Source organism: Lynx rufus, unplaced genomic scaffold, assembly GCF_022079265.1.
Source record: "Lynx rufus isolate CCGP_SWC_20201006 ecotype Redwood Valley unplaced genomic scaffold, mLynRuf1.p SCAF_7, whole genome shotgun sequence".
NCBI lineage: Eukaryota > Metazoa > Chordata > Mammalia > Carnivora > Felidae > Lynx > Lynx rufus.
In genome coordinates this window covers 24587843-24607385 of record NW_025814889.1, presented here as the reverse complement: position 1 = coordinate 24607385, position 19543 = coordinate 24587843, and the positions used below count along the sequence as shown (strand labels likewise).

The 19543-nt window shown below is 34.6% G+C and overlaps 1 protein-coding gene across 6 annotated transcripts in view; it reads left to right on the top strand.

Annotated features, from left to right (window-relative positions):
* ABI1 (abl interactor 1) overlaps positions 1-19543 on the top strand; it is a 130117-nt gene that overhangs the window by 107773 nt on the left and 2801 nt on the right. For 2 of the 6 annotated variants that reach the window (XM_047066711.1, XM_047066709.1), the window contains 3 exons: positions 3184-3284; positions 8314-8487; positions 15344-15529. In XM_047066711.1, coding sequence (XP_046922667.1) covers positions 3184-3284; positions 8314-8487; positions 15344-15529 — 461 coding nt within the window. Of the gene's footprint in view, positions 1-3183; positions 3285-4152; positions 4234-8310; positions 8488-11608; positions 11696-15343; positions 15530-19543 lie in introns of all 6 variants that reach the window. The other 4 variants (XM_047066710.1, XM_047066708.1, XM_047066713.1 and 1 more) reach the window with 3 other exon arrangements.

Below are 19543 nucleotides of genomic sequence, written 5' to 3'. Positions count from 1 at the left end.
ATATAGAATATAAAAGATGAGGTTAATAACATTGTAGATGTTTCTAGAAATTTGTATGGTAATTCCTCTGTTTTGGGGGGATTTTAAATATCTGTTCATACAATTGCAAATTGCTATTATGTTTTCTTTTTGATGGAGGTATAAATGCCTATTTGGATCAGGGCCTAAAGAATGTTTTTTAAAACAGTTATTTAAAGATCAAGGCAACCACTCTTAAGTATTTTTGGATAAAAGGTGAAATATCAGAAATTATACAACATACAAACTTTATGAGGTTGGAAGTAAAAGGACACCTGAAATATGAGGAAGAATTTGTTAAGACAGTTGGTATACTACAATATGTAAGTTGCTAAAAAAAAAAGTTCTAGAAGTCACCTCCCCAGTGGATTTTTGAAAAACTGGGTTATGAAGCATGATGTACATTCAGAAAAGTATACAATTTGTAAAGTATACAACTTGATGGTTTAATACAAATTGAATACACCCACATAACCATCCCCAGATCAGAAAATGGAATATGACCAGCAACCCTAAAGTCCTGCTTAGGCCCTTCCCCCCAAAAGTAGCAACACCATGTTTGGATATTTTTATACAGCCAGACAAATTTATTGTATAGTTTAATTTATTTTTTTCTTTAGTTTTATCAGTCACTTAAGAACGTGGGCAAGGAACCTCTCTCTCTATACCTTGACTTTTAGGTTGGTATATTAGAGAAATTTCGCAAAATCATTTTGAGGGGACTCAGGGAAGTCAAGCCTCTCAGGTGCTGTGTAATGGAAATTTGTTGTTATTGTTACTGTTAGTAAAGAAATGATTATATTGATACCTGCAGTTACTATATCAGGTCAAGGTCAGTGAGGACCAATTTTTTTTTTATATATTTTTGAATAATAATTCAAAGCATGATTTTTCTTTATAATGGAATAATAGTTTAATCATACTCAACAACTAGTCACTAAAAGTTACTTCATTAGATACTAAGGATATACCAGGAAAATAAGTTTAATTTTCCAGAAGCTCATTTTGTTAGAACAAGCATCAACAAGCTTTAAAAAAAAATTTTTTTTTTAAAGTTTATTTATTTTGAGAGAGAGAGTGTGTGCGCTCAGGCAAGCAAGCACAAGCAGAGAAGGGGCAGAGAGAGAGAATTCCCAGCAGGCTCTGTGCGGACAGTGCAGAGCCTGACCTCACAAACCGTGAGGTTGTGACTTGAGCCGAAATCAAAAGTTGGATGTTCAACCGACTAAGCCACCCAGGTGCCCCAAGAAACTTTTTAATGAAAGGCCAGATTGTTAATATTTTAGGGTTTGTGAGCCATATGGTCAGCTCTGTCATTGCACATGAAAGCAGCCATGGACAACACCTAAATGAATGAGCATGTGGCCGTGTTCCAATAAAACTTTGTATGCAGAACTGAAATTTGAATTTCTTGTAATTTTAATGTGTCATTAAATAATACTCCTCTTTCAATTTTTAAAAAAACTTCTAAAAATGAAAAGAATGTTCTTAGCACACAGGTCATAAAAATGAACTATGGGCCAAATTTGGCCAATTGGCTGTAATTTTCCAACCCCTATGTGAGAAAAAAGACACATAAGCTAGTAATTGTAGAAGACCATAATAAATACAAAAACTTCATATGATTGTGATGCAGTGGTGGCACAAAGCAGAATATTGATCACCTGGCTTGAGGGAGTAGGGAGGCCTTTACATTGAAGCTATTTATTTTATATAAACAGCTTGCTCTTTTTTTCTTTTTCTTGCATTAACATATGATAATGTAATTATAGAATAATCACATTGGAGAAGAAAATCAATTTTATCTAAGCAGTGCTCTCTTGAGTTTCTGGGCCTATTGAGCCAGTGATGTTGATTTTAAACTATACTATGGAGCCTAAGGTTACATGTGCACATATATACATTAGTATACATGTGCATGCAACATTACTAAAAACAACTGGATAGTGTGAGGTCCTATGCCTAAAGACACAGTGAATCCATAGGAATTAGAATAGTAAGGGATTGTTTAGCATTAACAGTATCAACTCTTCTAGAATGCGCCATGCTGAAACTTCACTACTGTTTGTTTGTTTTTTGTTTTGTTTGTTTTTGCCGGTTTGCTTGTTTTCCAAAAAATTTCCCTGTTTTATCACCATTCTTTGAGATAGATGGAGATTTTCATATTAATTCCAGAATAAAACTGGTTACACTTTTTATTAACTTACTTTCATAACATCTTGTACATTTTCTTTTGTGGCATCCATCATGCTATTTTTTTTAAATGTCTATTTAATTTTGATAGAGACAGAGTGTGAGCGGGAGAGAGGAGGGGAGACACACACACACACACACACACACACACACACACACACACACAATCTGAAGCAGGCTCCAGGCTCTGAGCTGTTAGCACAAAGTCCTGACACGGAGCTTGAACTCATGAGCCGTGAGATTGTGACCTGAGCTGAAGTTGAACACTTAACTGACTGAGCCACCCAGGCTCCCACATTGTGTTGTTTTTTAATGTCTATTTTCCCATTCTCAACTGTGAGCTCCATGGCAGCCTAGTTCATGTCTGCTTTGGTACTGCTGTTCATAGTAGGTGTTAAGTAAACTTTTTGGGGGGCGGCATCAGTCAGTTAAGTGTCTCAGTCAGTTAAGCGTCTGACTGTTGGTGTCAGTTCAGGTCATGATTTCATGGTTCGTAGCATTGAGCCCTGCATCAGGTTCTGTGCTGGCAGCACAGAGCCTGCTTGGGATTCTTTCTCTCTCTGTCTCTTTCTGTCTCTCTCTCTCTCTCTCCCCCCACCCCCCCTCCCTGTCTCTCTCGGCCCCTCCTTTGCTGTCTATCTCTCAAAATAAATAAACTTAAAAAAAAAATCAACTTTTGATGACTCATTGTATAAGAATTTAATAGTGATTCATTTATCAAAAGGATGACCTCTTCTGATAGTTCTGTGTACTGTGTTAGGACTGTACTGATTTCCAGTAGATTGAGAAGTAGTGCAAAACACAAAAACCGCCTTAAGTATTAAGGTTAAAATTGTATTGAACAGTTTTAAAAATTTTGATGTACATACGTATACACATTATAAAAGGAGTAATTAGTGGCTTTGAATTGATTGTTTCATTGTTTTTGGGTAAATCTCTAGAATGGCTTTTTTCACATTTTTTACTTTTCAGTGGAAGTAGTGGAGGGAGTGGAAGTCGAGAAAACAGTGGAAGCAGCAGTATTGGCATTCCCATTGCCGTGCCTACACCTTCACCACCCACTATTGGACCAGGTATTTTTTTATTAATCTGTTTTAATATGTGGTAGTATTTATGAGCTTTATTATAAAGTCTGAAATAGTTTAGTTATTTTAGATAAAATTGCTTATTAAATTTATGTGATTGTTGCTAGAAGAAATGCTAACATTTAAAAACATTTTTAGGGAGACTTTCATGGAAACTTCAGGGTTTTCCTAGCTGTTTCTTACATACAGAGCTTATTAAATAGCTTTACTAAGTAGTGTTTTGGCTATTTTGCTTAGAAATAGTTGCCTTGGGCACTAGTCAAGAATGACATTTATTATTTCAAGAGCAGGAGTGTCTTTAATGTAAATTATATACCAGTGAGTTTTGATGTTACCTTGTAGGTCAGTGCCTCACCTCTCGTGTTCGCTTGTTTTATGACTACTACATTTATGTATAATATTCCATGCCATGAATAAAATGCCATGAATATAAAATAGGATTAAAATAAGAAAAGTCCTTTTGCTCTTTAGATTATAGAAAAAATTTAAGAAATCATCGTAGAGCATTAAATTAATCCCTTGATTTTTTAGTAAATGAAAACTTCATAATGTTAAAAATATATATTTAAAAAGTAAGTATGATAATCAAAACTGTTAGGGAAAAATTCTTAGCTTCTCAAGGAGATTACTGAAAAAGGAGAAAAAGCTACTTATAAAACAGGCATATTTTATAGTTAATGCAAGTATGATCTCTGTGTCCTCTTTACCTAGTAAAATTCATATTCATTTAGGCATGCTTTACATGGGGGTGTCTGTTTGTTTTTTTTCCTTTCCACAACTTTGTGCTTTCTTGCTGTTTCAGAATGTTTAGTTCTCTTTCTTGTATTCTGACCTAAATTATAAACTATTTTATTAGAAAACATTTCTGTCCCTCCTCCTTCTGGAGCTCCACCAGTATCACCTCCTCCACCACTTCTCCCAGTGAACACTGTGATAGGTGAGATTGCGTAACCACTGCAGTGATGTACCTTACTTTGCACAATTCATAATAAACTCCTCTGTTAGACTGCTAGCTTTTATAGTTATTAGGTTGTAGGTGGTAACACAAAGGTTAAAGTGTTAAATCTAATTACACTGATTTCTTCTGGTGAAAGGCCTCTGAAGTTACACAGTTAAATATAAAATCTTGTCCTCTGAAATGTGCAATGTTTCTATGCTTAATTTTTAATGTGATTTGTATTTCTTGTTCGGATTTTCTAAGGAAAATTATAGCAGTGATTGTTCAAAAAGATATTTTTAAATTAGTAATATAATATTTTTTTAAGTGAAACTTGATTTGGAACTCCCTGCTATATACAACAGTCAAAGAATTGGGGTGAGAATGAGTGATAGGAGAAACAAAAAATGGAGAAGAAAACGATATATGGTTATGGGGTGCTCTGAGGCTTTCCTGTGGATCGTAGTGTGAAAAACTCTGATATAGTTCAGTACTTTTGGCATCTGGGATGCCAAGAAATATATATTTTTTAATCGAATACATTTACATTGTTCCTAAATTAGAGGTGACTGGATTGAGCATATAAGGAATTCCAAATATAGACACAGTATGAAGCCATTCAACTTAGAAATATACAGTAGCAATAATCTGAGTAGAAATGGGTAATGAAATGTTTCAAATGACAGTGGAGTTTCAGCTTGGGTAAAATGAAGCTGTCCTGCTACATCTTTTCAAAACCATGGTACTTGTACTCAAAGGAAAAGGGACAAAAGGAGGTAATAAAAAGAAGACCCTAATAATAAAAATGATCGTTAGAAAGTCCATGTGAGAAAAAATGCCCCCAGTGTGGGCAATAATCAGGAAAATGAAAGATAAAATCACGATGAGATACTATTTTATATTCACTAGATAGGTAGAAATATAGAAGTCTACTAGTTCTAAATGTTGATGAGGATGTGTAGTAACAGGAAAGGACATTGCTGGTGGGAGTTTATTAGAGTTTATTAGTTGATACACGCACTTTGGGAAGTAATTTGCTGTTACCTGGTCAAGTTGAATGGGTTTCTACCTTAGATTTAATAATTTCATTTCTAGATATTTACCCTAGAGTACTGGTTCTTAGAATATGGCTACAGGACCCCTGGGGGCTGCTAAGATCCTTTTATGGAGTGTTAAAAAAAATTTTTTTTTTAATATTTATTATTTTTGAGAGAGAGAGAGAGAGAGACAGCAAGCAGGGAAGGGGCACAGAGAGAGGGAGACACAGAATCGGAAGCAGGCTCCAGGCTCTGAGCTGTCAGCACAGAGCCTGATGCGGGGCTCGAACTCATAGACCACAAGATCATGACCTGAGCTGTAGTTGGCTGCCCAACTGACTGAGCCACCCAGGCGCCACTGGAGTTTTTGAGGTCAGAACTATATTCATAATAATACTAAGACCTATTTGCCTTTTTCATTTCTCATTGTGGTACCAGTATACAGTGGGAGTTTCCAGAGCCTCTGTGACTTATGATAAAATCATTGCTGTGACAGCTAACAGAATGGTTTTTTTGTATATTCATGTGTTTTTTTTTTTAATTTTTTTTTATCGTTTATTCATTTTTTGAGAGGCAGAGAGAGAGCACAAGCAGGGGTGGGCCAGAGAGAGAGGGAGACACAGAATCCAAAGCAGGCTCCAGGCTCTGAGCTGCCAGCACAGAGCCTGATGCGGGGCTCGAACTCCCGAACCGTGAGATCATGTCCTGAGCCCAAGTCAGACCCCCCCCAACTGACTGAACCACCCAGGTGCCCCAGTAATATTCGTGTGTTTTAATTCAGTTTTAATTTCTATTATAGTAATTACTGTAATTACTCTATTGCTGTCCCCCACCTCTGCAAAAGCTTTTTGAGGTTCTCTAATTTTAAAGAGTGGACACTAAGATGATACAATTTACCACTGGCCTAGAACAGTGGCTTTCAGAGTGTGATCCCCAGAGCAGCTGCATCATCATCACAGGGAAACTAGTTAGAAACGTAAATTCTCAGATCCCACTGTACACCTACTTACTCAGGAACTTTGAGGACTGGGCCCAGCAATCTGTATTATAAGAAGCCCTCAAGGTGAAATTCTCATCAGTGCCAAGTTTGAGAATCAGTGTTGTAGAGAAACTCAGGAAAAATATTTAGGCATGTTCATAGTAGTAGCATTAATATCAGCAAAAATCTGGATGCAACCCAAATGTTTAATAACAATAGAATGGATAAATACATTGTGCAATGTTCACATTCAAATAAAGCAACAAAAATGGATGATACAATATTGATATACTTACCAACATGGACGAATCTTAAAAAAAGAATATCAAAGGAAAAGAGAAAGCCAGCAGCATGCATAATTATTGCATTATGAAAGCTTATAAATTATGACTTCTCTGTATATATCTGTGCTTTAAAAAAAGAAACTGTAAAGAAAGAATGTTTAATACCTTTTGGTTTTGGGATCTAGAAGGCTCAAACAGGAAGCTTTGGTGATACTGGTAATATTCTGTTTCTTGGAGCTGAGTATCTTATTTTTCTTTAATTTACATATAAAAATATATTTATGTAAATTACAACCATTACATATAATTATATATATTAGTATACATATAAGTTATATTTTAATATATATTTTATTATGTATTATATATATTTAATGTATTATGTTTTAATATATATTATATATATTAGTATATATAATTATGTATAAGTCAGAGAAATATAAAAATCATTTTACAGAGGTCTCTATTAAAAAGTTAAAGGTTTACTTCTTAGAGCTCTCTGGAAACCCTGGCTATCCAAAATTAGTTATTCATGAGTTCTTTTGATTAGGGTATTATTTTTAAAATGTGTTTCTGTTCAGAAGAGGACCATGTAGGTGATTCAAATATTTAGTTACTGCCTATGGCTTGGGAGCTCCAAAATGTTAAATATTACCACTTTTTAAAATGAACAACCTCTGCTGTATGGTTTTATGGTAATCACTTGTATGACTCTAGGAGAGGTTAATTACACAACTGAATGAAAATAAACTAGTTATACTTAGTCATGGTTAGATGTTTGGGTGGGGCAAAGAAGGCTAACATTAATCCTGAAGTTACCTTTGAAAAGTGTGGTTAACTTTAGAGGCTTTGAACTTTATTAACCTTTTAAATATTAAACTTTTGAAATGTTGGTAAAGATGACGTTGAATAAAATTATTGATAGTTTTTAGTCATTTTAGATATGTATGATAATAAAGAAGATTTGTTTTGGGTAAAGAATGGAAAAAGCCCTCCAAGTATGGAGAAAGGTAATGGATATTCTACATAAAACTGCTTTTGAAATTTTGAAATTGTAAAATTATTTTACAAAGTCTAAAATTATTTCCAGTTTCTCAGTGAAAGGGAAGTATGTTATTCTTAAAAGTTTGGAGATACATAAGAAATCTGATTCTAGATATGAGTACTTTGAAACTAGAAATTTTGCTTCCCATAAAAATTCTATCATATGTTGTATTTGATAATAATTGCTAACACAATAAACATTCACTAAATATAGGACTAAAATATAGTAGCATAGGTAGAAAGTATGCTTACTTGTTTAAATTTTATAATTTAACCTGTGCTTCTGAAGATTTGGCAATGGAAAGGAAGAAGTTTACCAACTATTAATACATTCACATCTAAAAACCGATGCTTTTCATCTCAGATTATCTTCTGGTACTTATTTTGTTGGAGAGATATAGTTTACATATAAAAGCTATATATTATTCTAAACTGATACAGAAAAATTTATATATAATATTAGCAAACTACCATTTGGGATTCTGCCAAATTAAAAAGTTTAAGAATGTTGCTTACTTACTTTTGCAGCTTTCCATACAGTATCTGTTTTTCCTTCTGTTTTTAACTTCAGAGGAGCTATTTGTGTTTTATCTTTACTTTTCTCTTAATTTTGTGCTGTGGGCTTTAAAAAGTAAATATTTCTTACTGTGAGTCCCCTTCCCTTTGTTCTGCCATTGGAGGTGACATACGTGCTCAAGTTCTTTGTTGGTTGCCTTTGACTAATGCTTTGCAGCAGCGCCGGGCTCAGCTCCTGGTTCCCAGTATGGCACAATGACCAGGCAGATTTCCCGACACAACTCGACCACCTCCTCGACATCTTCTGGTGGATACAGACGAGCTCCCTCTGTGACTGCTCAGTTTTCTGCTCAGCCTCATGTTAATGGAGGTCCACTTTATTCTCAGAATTCAAGTAAGCTTGTGCTTTGCAGGCATACAACAGTGGAGTTCCTTTTGAACAAAAGTATTTGAAGCTGATTTTCTTGCCAGTGATAGACAACAATTGAAACCAGGCTATTTCATGTTTATTTTTGCTTTAGGAAGTTGGTCCTTGAACTGTGCTATTTTAAGAATAATTGCTTATCATTATCTCTCAAAAAATTCAGACTTAGTATATTTATGTACTAAAATTTAATTTTTATTACTATAAATAGAACTAGAAGAAAAAATACTGAAATTAGTTAAGCTGAATTTATTTTTATTGGCATGTTTGAGACCATTCAATAGCACTGAAAGTAAGAACATTGAAAAATTGTTCTTTAATATAATGAAATTGCTGGCTATCACTTTTAAGCTTGTTAACCTGTACTGAAATGAGTTCTGAACCATTGAAAACATTTGTGATGCCTGCTTATTCTGTTTCTAATCACTGTAACAGTTGGGGTGGGGACTTCCTTCTGATTTCTTTCTCTTCACATCAAATTGCACATCTCAACACTAACTGCAATTTAAAGGCTTAAAGATATTTAAAGATTAGAAAATAGTTTTGGCATCTAAAGACAGGAAGTATGAATTGCTTAGGATAATCATTAATTTCAGTTTCATATTAAACTCACATTGAAAATCATTAATTTCGTTTCATATTAAAATGCTTAATTCAAAAAAAAAAATCTGAAATGAGCCTGTTGTCCAGTATTTATTATTGGCTTGAAGAGGTGAATACTGGGCATAGACTGGAACACACTTTCCCATGTGGCTTTTGTAACTGCTTTCTAGAGCTGCATGTTGTATTAGTAAAAAACACTGAATACTCCTTGTTTACCTAGGAAGGTGGTTTTAAGTTTATTTATAATGCATATTCTGAACATGTATTTTAAAGCAGAGCTAGAGGAAAGTTGTCTTACTTGTTTCCAGTGTAAATTTTAGAGTTAAAGATTGTGTTATAGCAAGAAACTTCTAAGAATTGAAAAACACTTTAGCAGAAATGTCAAAATTCACAGATAATCCTCAAGTTTATACAGTCCTTTTCCAGACTAAAATTTTCTTCCAGGCTACCAAGAAATTTTGCCAGCTAGACTTTTATCTCACATTTTCCTTGATTTCCGTTTGGTAATGAAAGGTAGCTAGAGTCTTAATATTCCCTGGATTATTGGATTATTAGCCTCAGTAGTTTCATGATCTTTTAAATTTTTTTTTATACTATGTTGTGTTTTTAGATCCCATCTTTATGTTCTTTTTTTTCTTTTCCTCACTTAGACATTTAGTTCATTCTGCAAATAGAATTTTTGGTGACACTTCACCTAATATATGTTTGTGCAGTTTTATTTTAACAGTGCTTGGTGGGTTACTTATTCTTAAATAAGACATTTTCGTTACTGAATGACTATATCTTTTTGAAACTATAAAGGAAATTTGGACTCGAATTTAAAAAATATTATGTCGAATTTAAAAAATAAATTATGTGTCAAAATAATTTTCCTTCAGTCTAGTTACTGTTGGTGTTGTAGTAATTGCAGTAGTAGTAGCGGTTGTTATAGTATTATTGGTACGTAAATGTTTTTAGTGTTTTGATGTGCATATTTCCCCTTCTGTCCCAAGTGTGGCGATAACGACTAGTATCTTCCTAACATAGCTTTTCTTTTTCTCTACATACTAACCAGCATGTCTAGTTACTAAGGGTTGTTTCTAAACAATTTTTTTTAGGTTTGTGGGAGGGTTTTTGTTTTTTAAATCAGAACTGTAATATTTTACTTCTTAACAAGCCTTCTATATACAAAGTATCAAAATCAATGAGGACCAATATCCTAGTGAATTGATGTCAATTTTAGCCATACAATGAATATTAATGAACTTACATTGCTTTGTTATTGTTGCTTTGAATACCTAACCTCTTTCAAATTTTTATGCTTACCAACAAAATTCTACGTTGTGTTAACTGAAACAACCCTTTGGTTACATGATCCTTGGGAATGAATAAATTGTTTTTCTCTGTCAATTTAGTGTCACATTTTGGTGACTGCCAGTAAATTGCATTTTGCAGTTCAGTCCTGTTGACTTTTCTGAGCAATCTTTGGCAATTACTGCCTAGTTAAAATGAGACAAAGTGGTGAACTTCTGAATGTTTACTTCTAGTTGTTAGAGTTTTTAGTATATTTGCTGCTCATGTGAACATTTGATATCAATTTCCTACAAATTATGTCCTCTCCAGAAAACAGTTGGAATGATTACAGCTACTCAGTGATTTATTAGAAAGTACTTTAATGCAAATAATTGTATATTTTAACCTGTTGTGAGATCAGGTTCCCTATATAGGCTCAGAACAGTGATAAAATGAAGAAGGCCACTTTGAAATACTTATCCTATGAAACTCTATGAACAGTTAACATGGTATGTAGAGCACTGTTATTCCCTGGTAAATTTAGGAGTGATATCTTTGAAAATAAAATTGTCAGCTTAGAAAATAATAATGACCTTGTTTTACAAATAAGGGTTTTTCCTGGAGAACTATGTACAAATTTAGATACATAATAACTGGTTTTTAAAGGAAACCTGTGATTAATGTATTTATTTACATATGGAAGAAACCGCTATTCCATAACGTACTTATTTGGGTTCTCATTTACAGCATTACCTTAAAGCTAGACATACATACCTGTTGGGTTACAGAGATAGGCAAAGACAGTATCCTGGAATTATTCCAGACAGTATCCTGGAAACCTCCATCTGTATTTGCTGTTACTCATTTTTTTAAAGTCTTTCCTTAGAATTTGAAAATTCGTTGCATGAAAATGAATGTGATGGTAAATTTAAGTCCTTCCCCAAACAGTTTAATATTAGGATTAAATCAAATGTATTTTTTTTTTTAAACATAAAATTTAACCAGTGGGCTATAAACACAGTTCAGGTTTGCTGGTGGGAAGTGAACGTGAAGGTTCTGCAGGTTTTTGTTTTGTTTTTTGTTTGTTTTGTTTCATTTGCAAACTGTTCTTTGCATACTTATGTTTGTGGTCCTTGTAACTGACTTCTGCTTTTTGTTTGTTTCCTTTTCTTTCCTTTATCTGTTTTACTCCCCCATACTGTATTGTTGCTACCAGTTTCTGTTGCTCCACCCCCTCCCCCTATGCCTCAGTTGACTCCACAGATACCTCTCACAGGCTTCGTGGCCAGGGTGCAGGAAAACAGTAAGTTTGGAAAAACTGAGCTGTCAAAGAGTAGAGGCTGTCTCCTTATAGCATGCATGGCTGATGAGTCATCATTTCCTTTTATTGAGACGCTAATCTTACCTTGAAAATAGGTGCAGATACGTTTTTAAAACTGAAGAGCACGGTCTTCAGTTTTTTCTCTTGTATGCATGATTACTGACCCATATAAATTTCAAAACTTCAACTTTCTTATGTATTTACATGATCTAAAACTTGAAATCTGATCTTTGCAGATTCTTAAGGAAAGTGTAATCAAACAAAAATTCAAATTGTATGGAAACTGCCAGCTTCCAATAGCTATTAGGGGAATTAGAAAACATTTTTTTATTCTGTTGCCAACAAATTCATATATAGATAATTATAGTATGAGATTAAATTTATTACGCATTTGGGGCAGTTCCCCCCCCCCCTTTTAGTTACATAAAAATTTTAGAGAAAGCTTTGTATTATCAGATTTTTATACATAAATAATTTTGAATCTATATAACAATTTGTTGTTAGCTTGAGAATGAATCTGCAAGAATAACTAATTTACATCCAAGTTATCCATCTAGGAGTGATAGTGATAATCAGTGTTGAGCCCTCTTCATGATCTGGCCATATGCAGGCCCATGTCAATTTTTAGGTCTTTTCTCAAGAAGGTCAGGTTTACAATTTTTGGAAATTCTTTAGGATACATGAATTTAATTAGGATAGAGTAGTTTATATTGCTGCCTGATTACTTTGAGGTTCCAGAAGATATATAATCCTAACTACACGATCAGAGTGCATGTTGACAAAATGAAAAAAACCACTGTTACTGAATTATACTATGCCGAAATAGCTGTTGAGATTAAGATGGTTAACTGGTCTAGTAGTGATTTACTTCACTTGGGAATCATCACCATGCAAATAAATTTTAGAATGATTTGAACAAATATGTAGCCCACATGACTGATCACCTCATCTTCCAGGAAAATACATTGTGGCAAATGCCATTGTTCAGCCTTTGCTGACCCTGTTGTGTAATCTCCATATTTCCTCCCTTCCTCTAGTCAAATAATTGTTTACTCAGTGTTATGTGCTAGACTCTGGGAAGAGTTCAAATTTCGACCTTTAAGAAACATATAGGATTGAATGGGCTTTTCATAAAACATTGTGGTTCCAAAATGTTGAAATTTCTGAGTGTAAACCACCCTTATTCTTAACAGTTGTTCGAAAACTTCCATATGTTTAAACTTAAGTGAATCTTATTTTTAAAAAGAAGGGAATGAGGATAAATTGCTGGTCCTTAATGCTATAAGAGTTTAAAAACTTGAGCTGCCTTACAGCCAAAATTAGGAGGAAATATTTTAAAATAGCCATAATAAACATCCATTTAATGGAGCCAGAACATATTGACTAGCATTTTTGGTAATTCTTTTTTATAGAAATTCAGTATTAATGTACATAATTCTAGGTATGCATTTTTTTCCCTAAGGAGGACCATGGTACTTAACTATTTTATTTTAGTTCCTTTTCCCAAACTTACGAACTGGAATCAGTATTTTCCTTGGGCTGCAGAGTGCCCAACTTTGTTTGGCATCTGTTTTCTTTGAAAGCATGTAAGGAGAATTATGAACTTTGTGTCAATATCTTACATGTTTTATGGAGTACAGATTTTCTGTGTTCTTTTAAATATGAAGTTTCCTGTGACACTAAAAATTGGTGATAATGAATGCATGTGGTAGTTAACCTGTTAAATGTGTTTCAGTTTAAGACATAAGCCCCTAAAAAAGTCAGCAGTGTCTTTACATCTGTATATGATTAACATCAGGAAGCATTTTTGAACTAATTATGCATGATGCTAGACAAAGTATTATGCATAGAGAATTAGATTGACCAGACTTCTGCCCCTGTGTATATATAATTTGGAGATAAGCCAGTATAGATTCACAGAGTTTGGATATGAAGACAATGGAGTGAAAACATTAAACTAGTAAGTTATATATAAGTCAAGAGTAAACGCAATTTAGGCACAGCAAATGTGTAATTTACACAGTAAGCCAAATTAAGGATATGAGCTATGGCTCTTTGGTGTTAGGATGGATTCATACCCATTTTCTTCTCCTGTCAATAATACTAGAAAGCTTTGTGTAGAAAGTAAGGGCAAAAATACAACGGAATCAAGCATTTGGTGGAAAAATAAATTATAGACCTGTTAGATAGCTATCAGAATGAGCATCACTGCACAGGATGTGTTTTCTAGTAAGTCTTTCTTGTACCATCAGGATAAAATAAAAATCACAGAATTGAAGAGGTTATGGAAGTAGGGCTTTTATCCACAGATGTTTTAAATTTGGATCCCTTTGTTACATTCTCAGCACGTTATTCCAAATAGGGTAGAATAAACTTTAAAATCTGTATTAACAAGTAGATTATGACTGCTTTCTTTGATCACATAAATGGCCCCAGATATTGGCATTCGAGTTAGTATTTTAGTATTCTGTATTTCTCCTCTGCAGATATTATATAATTCTTATGTCAATTTGTGTCAAAGAATTTTTGTCTTTAGCTTTCAAAGAAATTTATGGATCAGAAATTTGAATTAAGAATTAGTTGTGTGTTTTGGCTTTGAACTCTTGAGAGCATTGTTACCTGGAATCATCATAGTTCAGAGAGCCTAGTTCTAGCCTGATACTTCCTCATCTCACTGTTGACACCCTTGATTATTTAAGTAACACACACATGTACCACACCCATCTACAGCTTGAGGTATGAGTCGTTTTTATTGTTTTGCACAATATAAGTTCATTTTTGTTTGTTTGTTTGTTTTTAATTATATCTTCCCGTAATACTTTATTAAAAAAATATTGTGGATGTATTCTGAGACAATTGGAACATTAGGATCTAGTCTTTCCCTCATCCCATGCTTAAGTTTTACCAGCAATAATGCAAGAATCTTAGCTCCTTTCTGCATTTAAAAAGTTGATTCTGAATACAAACATTTTTGAAAATACTCAACAAAATTTTGTATTAGCTTGGAATTATTTAATTTCTAATTTAATTTTCTCTTGTAAATAATAGCAAACCTACACATAGAAGCAGACCTGGTACCACAAACCTTTTTCTCGATTAAAACAGACAAAAATAAATACCCCACCCACTGGAGGCTTATTTCTGGGGAACTAAAAGATAACTAAAAGCCAAATCAGGGACCTGAATGTGCACAGTGAATGGTTATCAAACCATATATGAAATGGTATTCCTAACATTTACAGTAGCCCGAATGGGAAATGTGACATATGGCTTATTTACAAGGAGGTAGGCTAACTAAAGGGTAATGTTTGTTCCGATTTCAGTGTTGGAGTAAGGAAACTTTTTTACTCCTATAATTTTTATAAAAAGAGACATTGTTTCCTAACCTCCTGCATTCATTGATTTGTAGCACTTCCTAATACCTTTATTTTTAACTCATTTTATTATTGTTCATATTATTATTAAGAGTAGTAGAAGCTCTAACACACCAAGCTTTTATTTCTAATCACTGCATGTCTTATTATAGTGCATGCTGTATACAAATTAGAGCTTTCTTAAATTCTTCTTTTAACTTAAGAGTTTTCATTTACTCTAATTTCTGATTCAAATTAATTATCCGAATTCTTTCAGTTGCTGATAGTCCAACCCCACCACCGCCACCTCCCCCAGATGACATTCCTATGTTTGATGACTCTCCACCTCCGCCACCACCACCCCCAGTGGATTATGAGGATGAAGAGGCTGCAGTAGTTCAGTATAATGATCCATATGCAGATGGGGATCCTGCTTGGGCCCCCAAGAATTATATTGAGAAAGGTAAGGTACAGTCATCACTGAATTCAGGTGAAGGAAAATAACCTAATTATAGAATTTTTAGAGCCATAAAGAACATCTGATAGTCTGGTGTTTGCAGCCCTTTGAATAAGCATTTTTGAGAGAGAGAGAGAGAGAACCCGGGGGAGGGGAGAGAGAGGGGGAGACAGCAGATCTAAAATTGGCTCCATGCTGAGAGCAGAGAGCCTGACATGGGGCTCAAACCCACGAACCTGTAGATCATGACCTGAGCCAGAAGTCAGGCACTTAACCAGCTGAGCCACCCTTTGAATGGCCTTATCCAGCTAAGATAATTTAGTCAAACCTTATTTTCTGTACATTTCCATTATAAAGGGATGGTCTTTATTTTTCAAATTAAAAGTGTATTATGTTAGATGTGCTTTTTCAAATGACGTAGGCTGGAGATGAACTTGCCTGTTTGCATTTTACAGATGAAACCAGTAAGGCACAAAATAGCAGTTAAATGACTTACTAAAGATACAGAATTAGTAAAGATTTAAAGCAAAATTTCTACAATGTGGCTAATCAGTTTGATTGCCTTTGAAATATATTCCCTTCCATTGGCTTTACTCGATTAAATGCCTTTAAGCATTTAAGTAGCTCTATAGCTCTTGAGACCTGCAGCATTCTCTTGTGCCCAAGTTTTGAATACATGGCTAAAAGGGAATTTGCTGTATTCCTTTTATATGTACGTGTGTGTATTTAAATTTTTTTAGTTGATACAAAGTTACATTAGTTTCAGGTTTACAGCACAGTGATTCAGCATCTCGTAGGTTATACTATGCTCACTACAAGTGTAGCTACCATCTGTCTCTGTGCTGTATGTACCTTTCTAAATATTTTTAAACAGGTACTCTACACACTGTTCAGGAAATCTCGAATATTCTACTTTATGTTTAGATTCTCTTGTACCTTCAAATAGAGATATGTTATGGTTATTATGAAGGTGATAAACTTAAATAGTCTTGAATTGTGTACCTGTAGTTCCTGGCTTGGAAAAGCAAATTTAACTTTAAATTGGGACTACTATGGAACTAATAAAAAGTTGATAAATTTGAAATATTATGGTTAATATTAATATTAATATATTTGGCAATAGAGCAGAATTTAAAAAATGTCTTTGCAAATTAAAATAATGGTCTTATATTAGTGGTCATCACACGTGTTCTGTAAAACACCATATAATAAATACATATTTTTAAAGTTTATGTATATATTTTGAAAGGGAGAGGGAGAATCCTAAGCAGGCTCCACACTGCCAGTGCAGAGCCTGATGCAGGGCTTGAACTCAAAAGCTATGAGATCATGACCTGACCTGAGCCAAAATCAAGAGTTGGATGCTGCTTAACTGACTGAACCACCCATGTGCCCCCAAAATATTTTTAACTTAAAAAAAAAAACAAAACTGGAGGTGTAATTACGCAACAGCATTCTGCTAGTTTCAGGTATACAATGTAATGATTTGATATTTGTCTTGCAAATGAAATATTTTTAAGTTTGCCAACTTTAGTCTGTTTTGTTACAACTAGTAAGCCCCACTGTTGTAGCACAAAAGCAGCCATAGATGCTACATAGTGAGTGGATATGTCTGTCCATGTTCCAATAAAACTTTATTTATTTATTTTTTATGTTTTATTTATTTTTGAGAGAGGGTGGTTGGGGAGAGGAAGAGTTGGGGGGAGGGGAGTTGGGGGGAAGGTGGGAGGGTGCAGAGGATCCGAGGTGGGCTCTGTGCTGACAGCAGTGAGCCCAGTGTGGAGCTCAAACTTTCGAACTGTGAGATCATGACCTGAGCCAAAGTCAGATGCTTAACTGACTGAGCCACCCAGGTGCCCCCAATAAAACTTTATTTACAGAAAAGGTAGTGGCTTGGATTTGGCCATGAGCCATTGTTTGCTGACCCATAGTCTAAATCAGAGAGTTGAGATTTAGTAGGATTGTATTTAAAGCCTTTTTTTTTTTTTTTTTAAAGTTTATAATTTTGAGAGAGCACACACATGAGCAGAGAAGGGACAGAGAGAGAGGGAGAGAGAATCCTAAGCAGGCTTCATGCTGTCAGCATGGACCCCGATGTGGGGCTCAGTCCCATGAACCACGAGGTCATGACCTGAGCCGAAATCAAGAGTTGGGTGCTTAACCGACTGAGCCACCCAGGCACCCCTCTATTTAAAGTCTTTTTAAATAGTTACTTTTATAATCACAAGATGAATAAGGCCTGGTTTAATAGGATTTTAGTTGAATGTATTGATAGTATGTTATGACTGTTTAGAATCTAAAAGCCAAATTCTTAGGGTACATTAGCTGAACTTTAACCTACTGTGTGCCATTCTTATCATATCCATTTATATTATACTAGCATTATGTTCAGTTTTGAGTATCACACTTTAAGATCCCGCAGATGGGAATGCCTTCAAGAGGAGAATATTCAGGAGGCAAAATATCTGGGAAGTGTACCTATAATGTGAAACAGTTGAAAGCAGTATTTCTAAGTTGAGGAAAGGGTGGCAGAGGAACTAGATAGCTGTCTTCAAATTTTTGTCATGTAGGATTAGAGTATTAGACTTTGAGTTTCAAAAAAATCTGACAGTACATACAGAAGAAGGGGGAGTTTAGCTATTTATATGAATCAGATTCTGGAGAGTGGAATGGACATTGAATTTTCATGATTAAATTCTTAGTAGTAAGCCTTATTATATGAGAGTATATGCACTGGAAGGAGGGGAGGTTGGCTGTGATCAGGATTGATTTACAAAAGGACTTGGAAAATAGAAACAATTAATTTGATTCAGTACTCTCACCAGCTGTTTGTCTAAGTGGAACTAAAAATTCTGAATAACTTTGAGGATATGAGGCTTTTGTCACGATCAGTTCAAAAGTCATCTACACTACACAACCTAACCCATTTTTACTCTCAGTACAGAGAAATTAGTGTTACCAACGCTAATAAATAATAAGTAATTGACACATTAGTAAGTATTACGTTGGCTATTTAAAATATTACAGTGTTTTCCTTACTAATGGTTTTCTAGTAATCACTCATTTTCTTGAGTGGTTATTTAGCCAAAAACAATACCAGGATAATAATTTATTCTGTATGTTGGATAGGTTGGTGAGCTTGTAATCACAGTACTGATCTGCTGCAGGATTAAAATGGAGACAAATGGACTTGTTGAGTTTACTTAATACAGTTTTGTAAAGGGAAAAAAAAGGTTGCCTGTTTTAATTTAGTAAATGGTGCTATGGATCAGTGCTTCAGGTCTGTTCTTTATTATAATTCACTAATTCAGAATAATTATGAGGAGAAGCTATCTTTCTTAGGGGAAAAGTGAGTTCCAGAATATCTTAAGTATCTTAAGAACTGTTTTAAGAAAAAGATAACATGAGGTAATCAATGAAAATATGACATACCATTTCACATACACTAGAAAATTGCATGTAACTTCAGAACTATCAGGCTATAAAGGCAGAATGAAGGAACAATAAAATTCATAAACCAGTTGTTTGGAAAACTTGTGATTTTTTTGGTGACTGTCCTTTCCATAGTACTGTTAAAAAGGAAATGAATATTTGAACTTAAAATAATCAAATACCACAGAATTGCAAACAGTTCTCAAAGTCTTTTTTTAATTTTTTTTATTTTTTAACGTTTATTCATTTTTGAGAGAGTGCAAGTGGGGGAGGGGCAGAGAGAGAGGGAGACACAGAATCTGAAGCAGGCTCCAGGCTCTGGGCGTCAGCACAGAGCCCCCCATGTGGGACTTGAACCCATAGACCGCGAGATTGTGACCTGAGCTGAAGTCGGCCGCTTAACTGAGTGAGCCACCCAGGCGCCCCTACAGTTCTCTAAGTCTTAATTAATGGGTCTTTTCTCACCTATTTACCACTTAAAACAACAACAACAAAAAAAACCCCATCCTGTTGGGGCACCTGGGTGGCTCAGTTGATTAAGCGTCTGACTTCGGCCCAAGTCATGATCTCGTGGTTTGTGGGTTTGAA